This window comes from Trachemys scripta, chromosome 6 (genome assembly GCF_013100865.1).
Source record: "Trachemys scripta elegans isolate TJP31775 chromosome 6, CAS_Tse_1.0, whole genome shotgun sequence".
NCBI lineage: Eukaryota > Metazoa > Chordata > Testudines > Emydidae > Trachemys > Trachemys scripta.
The window spans coordinates 51993882-52004812 of record NC_048303.1 but is presented as its reverse complement, the minus strand read 5'-3'; the positions used below and the strand labels follow the sequence as shown (position 1 = coordinate 52004812).

The window sequence follows — 10931 nt, the reverse complement described above, 5'->3', positions numbered from 1 at the left end:
CTACAGGGCACACTATACTTTAGACCTCCTTTGTCCCTCTCAAGTGCACCATTCAGATGATAGGCCTAGCTCCCTTTACCTCATGGGAGAGGAAGGAGGTGAAAGTCATACCATTCAACATATCTGGCACCTGTAAGACCTTTTCCTCCTATGACCAGCAGCTGATGAATGCTTTAAGAAGATATTAAAGTCACTAATTCACTCAAAAATACATAACAATCAGACAAGGGTTAAAGCAAAGGCATATACATACATTTCCCCTTACCTAAACCTTTCTGACAAACTAAGTATTCAGCTGTTACCTCCATCTCTGGGCTAGGAAAAGCATATTGCTCTCATTCACTCTCTCCTGTGTGTTAGAAAACATAATCCCACCTATCAATACACCAGGACAAGGTCTAAATTAGCTGTTACTACTCAAGAAAGATCTTGAAGTCTTTGGATAGTACTCTGAAAAAATCTGCTCAATGCTAATGAGACAAAATATAATGCCTCTATATCGGGTGGGCAATAATTTTTGGGTGTGGGGGGCACTCCATGAATTTTGGTAAGTTGTCACAGGCCACACATTTCTACTATATTCATGGAGGTGGTGTGGGGTCTAGGAGGGAGTTTGGTGCAGGAGGGGGGTCTGAGCTGGGGTGCAGGGTCTGGGAGGGGATTCTGACCTGGGGCAGAGGGCTGGAGTGTGGGAGGGGGTGTAGGCTCTGGCCAGGAGGCGCTTACCACAGGCGGCTACTGGCTGGCAGCATGCTCAGGCAGGCTGCCTGCATGCCGTGGCCCCATGCCACTTCTGGAAGTGGCCAGCTGCTGGCACCATGGCACATCTCTGCACGCCCCTAGGAGGGGATGGGGGCAGCAGGTCTCTATGCACTGCCCTCCCCTGCAAGCACCACTCCTGTGAGGACAGTGCTGGGGGCAGCGCGCAGAGACATGCCAATAGCAGCCAGTGCTGGAGGCAGCAGCGTGAAGCCACAGCAGGCAAGCAGCCTGCCTGAGCACCCAGCTATGCCGTCGGACTTTTAGCAGCCCAGAGATCGCGAGGGGGCAGCCAGAGAGCCAAGCAGACCAGACAGAAATGTTAGATGGGTCGGATCTGGTCCGCTGGCTGTATTTTGCCCACTCTTGCTCTATATGAATCCATGGTACACCCACATCTTGAATACTGTGTGCAGTTCTGGTTGCCCCATGTCAAAAAGGATACATTAGAATTGCAAAAAGTAGAGAGAAGGGCAATAAAGAAAGATTAGGGGTATGGAATACCTTCCGTATGAGGTGAGATTAAAAAGACTGACTGGGATTGTTCATCTTAGAAAAGAGATGAACAAAGGGAGATATGATAGAAGTCTATAAAATCATGAATGGTGTGAAGAAAGTAAGTGTTATTTACTTCTTCACATAACACGAGAATCACCCAAAGCAGTTAACAGGCAGCAGGTTTAAAACAAATAAGGATGTTCTTCACACAACACATGGTTAACCTGTGGAACTCATTGCAGAGATGTTGTGAAAGACAAAAGTATAACTGGGTTCAAAAAGAATTAGATAAGTTCATGGAGGATAGGTCCATTAATGACTATAAGCCAAGACTCGGGGACACAACCCCATGTTCTTGTTGTCCCTAAAGCTTTGACTGCCAGATGTGACTAGGTGATGGATGGATCACTTGATAAACTGCCCTGTTGTGTTCATTTCCTCTGAAGCATTTGGCACTGGACACGGTGAGAAGACAGGGTACTGGGCTAGATGGACCATCAGTCTGACTCAGTATGGCCATTCTTATGTTCAAACAGGTAAACTAAGGTGAACCTGGTTAATAAAAACCCAACTCCCTTATTCTCTGCACAAGTAAAAAGACTCTATTAAGCCCCATTGCAACACACTGCAATCTGTTTGGAGTTGTAGGTTCTAATGGCAGATGACTTCTAAAATAGACCACTAGCTACCTGTGAAGACACCAAATCCATGTCTATGGATTTCCACCCTGTCAGAATCTAGACTTATCCAGCTCTTTCCCCTTTACATCCTTCACTAACTCCTCCCTCAACTATCCATCTGTCTCCCTTTCCTGTTGTTACCTCAAAAATCGGTAACAGATAAGTAAGATTAAGGTGCGGACCCAGATTAATATCTCTATTACTTTTAAAACCCATAAGGTAAGTAAAAACAATCCAGTGTAAAGATAGATTTACTAAGATTTATTAAAATTAAACAAATTAACAAAGGCAACAGAATAATAGCTCAGAGGTTTGACCCCAAAAGGGCATAAAGACCGGCTCCCTTCTACCCTTGGCAAGCTATGGGAACTCCTTTACTTGCAGAAAATGACTTTCACTGGCAACTCAGATGGAAAAGCAGACAGCTGGTTGTGACTGCAGACTACTACAGTTGCTGGATTCCAGACCTGTAACTGCCTTAGATAGGATGACAGGAGGGACACGGACTGAAGCTGGATCAGGATACCCCACGATGGTCTTCGGGTAGGTAGCTTGTGAAGAATCTGCCTGTCAATGGGTGCACATAAGTTCTAGGGAAGGGCTGCCTCTGTGGTGGACAGCTCCTGATGCTGAACGTGCTGGCCTTAAATAGACTTGGGCACGTGACCTTTTCCCGCACTTTTCTTAAAAGACCTAACCAAAAGGACGCACAAAATGGAGTCCAAACAACAATTTAACTATGATCGTTGACCCATAAGTTTCACAAAACAGTACATAAGCAGCACAGTATATAAATCAGAAAAATACATAAATTCTAATAAACTCCACATTTCCCCTTCTTGACGGTAAGAAGAGATACACCCTCTTTGCCATCACAACCCAACCACTCTGATTTCATACATAATGATATTTATACCAACTTAAATGGAACAATGAATTTGTTGGATTTCACTCGTTTCTTAATCCAGACAGTTAAACATACCAGATATGTAATAATGACCATTTGAACAATCAAAATCACTACAAAAACAGGGTGCAATAATATATGCCACACTTCGTTATAATCCGCAGACCCTCCAAATAAGTTTTCCCCACCAGTGATTTGATGCAGTATCACTCTGAATTCTTTTAAGAACTCCTTTGATTTGGTCTGAGGCATGATGTAACAAATAACCTCATAAGCATGACCTCTTTTCCTCCCCTTTGAATTTGCCTTAAATGGTATTTCATTTCTGGATGGTGCATAAGATATTTTAAGGCTGATATATTCACTCTTAAGTGAATTGGTTCAAGATGTTCATATAGGATTTAATGTGTCTGTATGGTTTGCACGGTTACTTTGTGAAGAGTGAAATTCACATCACATCCCACTATGGAAAACATTGAACATAGGACAGATGTTTATGAATGGGTTGTGGGGAATTTTGTGGTAAACAATAACAACAAACTCACTGCACCAACTGCGAATACAAATACAACTGTCATCCACTAACACCATACTGGAATGATTAAAATCAGACAGATGCATTTTATACTGGCATTTACCCTCCTTCGAATTAAGACACACATGAGAAAGCTCGATGACTTCTGAGCTACATGTATATCTCAGCCCCTTTTTTTCCAATGCATGATTGCAGGTTAACAGTGTGGTATTCACTATCCTTCTGATGGACCCATTTGCTGAGTTCCATTGGAAGCAATACAGGGTATGTCTACACTACGAAATTAGGTTGATTTTATAGAAGACAATTTTTAGAAATCGATTTTATACGGTTAATTGCGTATGTCTCCACTAAGCGCATTAAGTCAGCGGAGTGCGTCCCTCACTACCGTGGCTAGCATTGACTTATGGAGCGGTGCACTGTGGGTAGCTATCTCTCAGTTCCAGCAGTCTCCACTGCCCATTGGAATTCTGGGTTAAACTCCCAATGCCTGATGGGTCAAAAACATTGTTGTGGGTGGTTTTGGGTACATGTTGTCAGTCGCCCCTCCCTCTGTGAAAGCAACGGCAGACAATCGTTTCGCGCCTTTTTTTCCTGAGTTACCCGTGCATATGCCATACCACAGCAAGCATGGAGTCCGCTCAGCTCACCGTCACCACTGCTGTTGTGGGCAAGTCTACTGTGGGGGCTGCTGTGATCCAAGTAGCCAATGCAACCACTGATGTTCTGTTATCAAGGGTAGTGACTCTGGGAAATGTGTGGGCCTTTTTAGATTTTAGGTGCATCATATTCCTGTCCTTTGTTGCTGGTGAAGAAGTCTTGCAGCTGTACATTCCAGTCCCATCAGCGCTGTAACACCCCATAGCACTTCTGTGGTTGACACATGTAACAGCTCCAGGGCTCTTGCTCTTTTGCTTTGGCCGAGGTACCTTGCCCTACCAGGACCTCCAAGCATTCGACACAGAAGCACCTGCAGCAGCTGGCATTGCTACACAGCAGCAGCTCCTTGCCTTCGCAGCAGACGGTGCAGTGGGACAGGTACCCGTCCTCGTCGTACATGTAGAAAAGCTCTAGGAATCGATCCCTGCAAGTCTGGCAAAGGCTCCCCTCAAACAGCAGGTGGAAAGTAGCTGGGTTTTTTCTCCCGCATGATAAACAACTGTCTTCAAGGCTCCTGTTGTTGTTTGTGACTTCGGAAACCACCCGCTTCTTGCTGCTGTTGCAGAAGTTAGTCTTTAGCTGCTTGGCCGGGGGTTCTGGAAACGTCTTCCCTGCCCGGCTCCTAGCAACCTCCAGGACATGGTGTACGGCTCGTTGATAGGAGACCAGCTTATTAAACGTGGGGTGGTTGAAATGCTGCCTAAAAGCCATCAGACCTACCAGCTTGTCTGCTGAAACCTCGGAGAACTTCCCGTCCCCAAACCATTGCACCCAGCGCATTCCGGAGATTGCCTGACATTTGGACGTGACTCTGTAGGAGACTGATTGCAAGCCACTAGGAGAAGCCCTTGATCTTCCCCCACATGAACTCCCCAATTCCAAAATCTTTCCCATCCTGGTATTCCATCACTTCCCCTGCAACTCTGCTCTCCTGCTAGCCAGCGATGAACTCGGAGGATCTGTTCTGGTCCTCCTGGGTGCTGCTGGCAGACATGGTACTGCTGCTCTGGGAGGCCTCCTTGGAATTCTCCTTAGTGAGGTCGATCAGGGCGCCTGGACAGACATGGCCATCCTCCTCTTAAGAGCACCAAATGGGAGCCAGAGACTCCAGGTCATTCTCTCCTTTAAGTTTCATCTCATGGAGATTCAGTCCTGCCTGGAATATCACGCAAGCTGGAGGCTTCTGCCTCAGGCTGCCCTCTCAGTCAGCAGCACCGCACGGTCGCGCCTACCCCTTGCTCCCATGGCTCATGAAGCCTGGGCAGTAGTAAGGAGCAGTTCAACTATAGGCTGAGCAAGTGCAGAATAGTGGTAGAATGTGCCTTTGGACGTTTAAAAGCTCGCTGGCGCTGTTTGCTGACTAGGTCAGACCTCAGCGCAACCAACATTCCCATTGTTATTGTTGCTTGCTGTGTGCTCCATAATATCTGTGAGAGTAAGGGGGAGACATTTATGGTGGGGTGGGAGGTTGAGACAAATCGCCTGGCATCCGATTTTGAGCAGCCAGACACCAGGGCGATTAGAAGAGCACAGCAAGGTGCGCTGCGCATCAGAGAGGCTTTGAAAACCAGTTTTATGACTGGCCAGGCTTCGGTGTGATAGTTGTGTGTGTTTCTCCTTGATGCAAACCTGCTCCCTTTGTTTATTTTGAAGGAGGGAGGGTGGTTGGCTTACAGGGAATTAAAATAAAGTAACTATTGTTTTGAAACCATGCATTCTTTCTTTATTAATTAAAAAAAAAAAAAAGGTAACAGACAAGGTAGCCCGGGTGGGGTGGGGGATGAGGGAAGGACAAGGTCACATTGCTTATTGTAGCCACACTAAAAATCAAACTGTTTGAATGACTGCCTTCTGTGGCTTGGGCCATCCTCTGCAGTGGAGTGGCTGGGTGCCCAGAGCCTCTCCCCCACCCCTGTGTTCTTGGGCATCTGGGTGAGGAGGATATGGAACATGGGAAGGAGGGCACGTGGTTATACAGTGGATGCAGTGGGGGTCTGTGCTCTTGTTGGCTTTCCTGCAGCTCCAACAGATGCGTCATCATGTCTGTTTGCTCCCCCATCGCGTCCTGCCTCCGTTCTTCATGCTCACTTAATTCTTTCCTGGCCTCTACCACTGAATGCCTCCAGGCATTAAGCTGTACCCTATCAGTGAGGGAGGACTGCATGAGCTCGGAAAACATGTCATCGCAAATGCATTTTTTTCGCCTTCTAATCTGTGATGACCTCAGGGACGGAGATGATAGGGGGAGCGTAGAAACATTTGCACCTGGGGGGAGATAAAAAGGGAGAATAAAATTTAAGATGATGCATTTCTGAGAACAAAAGGGAGACTCTTTCACAGTGAATCAAGCAATTCACAGCAGACAGCACATGTGCTTTAGGTACTAGGTCGCATTTTGCCTTTTATATTGAGTGCCTGCCGGTATGGTGACACAACACACACGGCTGGGCAACAGAATTCCCCTCCCCCCCCCCCGCCGTGTGGCTATTCTCTAGGATGATCCCTTTTAGCCAAGCGCAAACAGCCCAGCATGAACGGGGTCCTTTTACTGTTCCCTTACAAAAATTCCCCTATTTCAACCAGGTGACCATGAATGATATCAGTCTACTGAGGCGAACACAGAACGATATAGACCAAATGTTGCTTGAATGCAACCAAAACCCAGGACCATTCGCTGCCATGCTTTGTGCTGCAATGATTCCAGAATAATTGCTACTGGCTTGGCATGGTAAAGTGTCCTACCGTGGAGGACGAAATAAGGCAGCTCTCCCCAGAAACCTTCTGCAAAGGCTTTCAGAGTACATCCAAGAGAGCTTCATGGAGGATTCCCGCTCCATCCCCAGACATGTGAACAGACTTTTCCAGTAGCTGTACTGGCCATGAATGCATCCCAATTCTTCAGGGCAAATCGAACATTAAACACTATTGCTTTTAAACCCTGTAGTGTACTTACAAATGTGCACTCACCAGAGGTGCCTTCTCTGGCTTCAGGGTCGGGGATCCTGCCTTGGGAGCGTATTGGCTCCAAGGTGATGAAAAGGTCCTGGCTGCCAGGGAGAATGATTCACAGCTTGCTTGCTGTGCATTCTCCTCCTCCTCATCCACAAAATCCTCCTCCCTCTTGCGTGAGACTCCCTCCTTGCAGGTGTCTACAGACAGTGGTGGGATAGTGGTAGGGTCCCCCCTCTAGAATGTCATGCAGCTGATCATAGAAGCGGCATGTATGGAGCTCTGACCGGGAGCGACTGTTTGCCTCCTTTGTCTTTTGGTAGGCTTGCCTGAGCTCCTTAACTTTCACGTGGCACTGGTGTGTGTCCCTGTTGTAGCCTCTGTCCAACATGCCCTGTGAGATTTTGGCAAATATATTTACATTTCTTCTTTTTGATTGGAGTTCGGCCTGCACAGATGCTTCTCCCCATAGAGCAATCAGATCCAGTGTCTCCCTTTCACTCCATGCTGGAGCTCATTTGTGATTCTGGGGGGACTGCATGGTCACATGTGCTGCTGAGTGCTGCGGAGTTTGCCACACTGACCAAACAGGAAATGAAATTCAAAAGTTCCTGGGGTTTTTCCTGTGTACCTGGCTAGTGCATCGGAGTTCAAAGTGCTGTCCAGAGCGGTCACAATGGAGCACTCTGGGATAGGTCCCGGAGGCCAATACCGTCGATTTGTGTCCACACTACCCCAAATTCGACCCAGCAAGGTCGATTTTAGCGTTACTCACCTCATCAGGGAGGAGTACAAGTTGATTTTAAGAGCTCTTTAGGTTGACGGAACGGGGTTGGTTGTGTGGACACAGCCATTTTTAAATTGACCTAACGCAGCTAAATTCGACCTCACCCTTTAGTGTAGACCAGAAAGATGCAATTTCGTGTCCCAAAGCCCCTATCTTACTTGCCAGGACCTGGTCGTCGATGGTGTTAAGGATGCCCACCCCTCCTACAATCTTGGCTAGGGTATCTCTTATTTCTTTCAGGGGGAGTGTTTCGGGGTATTACTCCATGTATCCATGCATCCCATCCTGCTATCAAGGGTGCAGTGTATGAAAAATATTGCCAATTAACTAAAGACATGGAAATTTGGAGAGGCATTACTTTTTTCAATGAATACACTGGGTTTATAATCAACAGCCTTTTTACATCATGCTTAACAATCACAGGACTGATGGGGTTTGCATATGGTTTAGGAATCATCAGGACCTCAGCACACTTTCTAACCCCAAACCGTTTGCACACCAGACACATGTATCATTCAATTTTACATACACAGTCACATTTCTAACACATTTAACAAGAAAAGTTATGTTCTTTTGGTGAACACAGAACACATTCGTAGCACTGCTATCAGAGGTAGAGCATGATTTAGTACAGTTAAAACATTTAATATTTATCTGATAGTGGGATGACGGGGTATATAGATGCGCTTTAACACATCTTTTATAAAGGTGTTGGATCCCATGTAGAGCTTTAGCTTCCCAGGTTTTGTTTGAGAGGGAATATCAGTTTGGATATGAAAACCTTTGGAAGCTTCCCATAACTCTGGTGTTTTAGAACATTCTTCCAGAAAGGCGTCACCAAATAACCATGCGCATTTACTAGTAACTTTCCTTATGAATTTAATCTGTCCCTCTTCATCAATTATGGGATCGTGTGTTTTATTGTTCTCAGTAAATGCTACTAATATTTTATTTCTGGTTTCTTCTTTCCAAACCAGATAGCAATAACTCTCTCTCTCTCTCTCTCTCTCTCTCTCTCACACACGCACACACACACACACACACACACACACACACACACACACACACACACACACACACACACACACACAGAAATTGAGTTCCTCAACTCAGGATTAGGAAACTCAAAATCTATTCCCCAAATGGTTCATCCTCCCAGATTGATTCTTGGGTTTTGTTTACATGGCAATACCAGTGCTCATTTTGATTAACAATTAAAGTAATTACAAATTTTTAAAACGTAGAACACAATGCTATATACAACATTTTTCCTAGCAGACTAGTGGTATCCTGAAATAGAGGAAACAGAAACACAGGTTAGCATTCACCGATTAGCTTTAGCTATCACCTTTCCACTTTTTAAGATGTGTGGAGTGGAACCACTTAAGAATCCTCTTTTTACCATTCTTAATTTCTACCTAATAGGTAGTCAGACTAGCCTTGTTGGTGATTACAATGGAACCCACCCAACGAGGACTTAGTGAATGGTACTTTTCTGAAAAGAATCTGTAAAGGACTTTGTCTCCAATCTGCCACTCAATAAATTTCAGGTTTGAATTTAATATTTTATCTATCTGACAGATATTGTATTTGAATTGGGCAGCAATCTCTCTTTGTGCATTACTGAGGAACTGGAGCAATTGGCTGATGTACTGATCCACCTGTATATGGGGTTGATATTAATCAGGTGGGACCCCTCCTAGCCACCATAACTCCGGGGTTCTCATGAGTCTCCCTGTCATTATCTCATGGGGGATATACCCATGAGATACAACAGATAATCTAACTGCTATGAACACAAAAGGCAACCTTCTGTCCCAATTTTTGCCAGAACTCTCAACGATCTTTCTGAGGGCAGTCTTACTAGTCCTGTTCGTATGCTCCACTAGTCCAGAGCTCTGGGGGTGGCCTGCTGCCTAATATTTAGAGCCAAACAAATGTTCTTAACCAGGTCCCCCACAAAATGAGGCCCCTGATTGAAGTCGATAACCTTTGGGAGGCTGAATCTGGAAAACGTTTGCTCTAATAAGATATGTGTGGTGGTTACAGCTGTGTTATTCCTAGCTGGATAGGCTCCCACCCACTTAGAGAATGGATCCACTACGACTAAGCAGTACCAGTTTCCCTGTCCAGAGCGTGGCAAGAGCCAATGTAATCTATTTGTAGATAGTGCCATGGTTCCCCGATTGGCTGGTGTAATAGTGGACCCACCCTTCACAGTTCGATGGTCTGGATTGTTCTCGGCGCATGGTAGGCAGTTCCAAATGTGCTGTTCTGTAGCCTTAGTCACCTCTGGCCACCATCCGAATATCAGGATCCTTTTAACAGTCTTCTTGACCCCGAAATGTCCCTGTTGATGGGTTAGTACGATCAGTCCCTTTCTGAGGCATTTGGGGATGACTAGAACTGGAATGTTGTCCTTGGCATCATTCTTACTGGCCATGATGAGTTCATTCCCAGTAGGTTCATCACTTCCTCGTCCTGTTTCTGTAGCTCTATTATGTCCAATTGTCTTTGTACTTCTGCGGGTTGTAACTTATACATGATGTCCTTCGATTTCTCCCAGAGTCTCTCAGGACCCATAAGGGCCACTTGTTTTGCTAGGATGTCTACTTTGTTATTTAGCATGGAGATTTCAGCCATGCTTTTCCTGTGTGCTCTTACTTTAAATAAATAGGTCTGTCCTGTCCTGGCTTCAGACAATCTCCATGCATGCACAAAATATTTAGCATGTGCAACCGGCTTGTTATCATCTGAGGTCATGTCTCTAGCTATCCAGACTGTCATCCAATCGAGGAGAGCTCTAATGACCCAATCCGAGTCAAAACATATGATGATGTCGGATTTCTAATATGCTGCATCATGGGCCACTACTACTGCCACAATCTCTGCTGCTTGGGCAGAATGAAGGCTTGCCCTGTTGATGATAACTACCCATATGTCTTGACCCACCTTCTTAGCTTTTTCAAAGGAGACCTCCAGCTGAAAAGGGGATTTGATAGTTTCTACCTCCTCCTGCAGCAGTAGGCATTCATGCTCTTCACCCTGTGTGAGCAGAGTGAATGGGACCGTTGATAGGGTCATTACCTTATCCACCTGCACCTTTCTATTGAGGTGCAGGTGGATAAGGTATGGAGGCCCTGCTTTCGTTAACAT

General features: G+C 45.7%; 1 protein-coding gene across 1 annotated transcript; it reads right to left on the bottom strand.

Moving 5' to 3' along the window:
• Nucleotides 1-3245: 3245 nt before the first annotated feature.
• On the bottom strand, nucleotides 3246-5103 carry LOC117879146 (DNA (cytosine-5)-methyltransferase 3B-like). The gene is made up of 2 exons (XM_034774130.1): nucleotides 4291-5103; nucleotides 3246-3307 (listed from the first exon to the last, which is right to left on the bottom strand). Exons 1-2 carry the CDS (start codon nucleotides 4931-4933, stop codon nucleotides 3246-3248), a joined length of 705 nt encoding a protein of 234 aa, XP_034630021.1. The 5' UTR covers nucleotides 4934-5103.
• Between the last annotated feature and the right edge of the window lie 5828 nt (nucleotides 5104-10931).

Coding starts and splice junctions, on each gene's coding strand:
- LOC117879146 (XM_034774130.1), bottom strand. CDS start 4,933: ATGGGAAAGATTTTGGAATTGGGGAGTTCATGTGGGGGAAGATCAAGG. Junction 3,308..4,290: donor AGGTACCTCGGCCAAAGCAA/AAGAGCAAGAGC, acceptor TGTTTTCCATAG/TGGGATGTGATGTGAATTTC.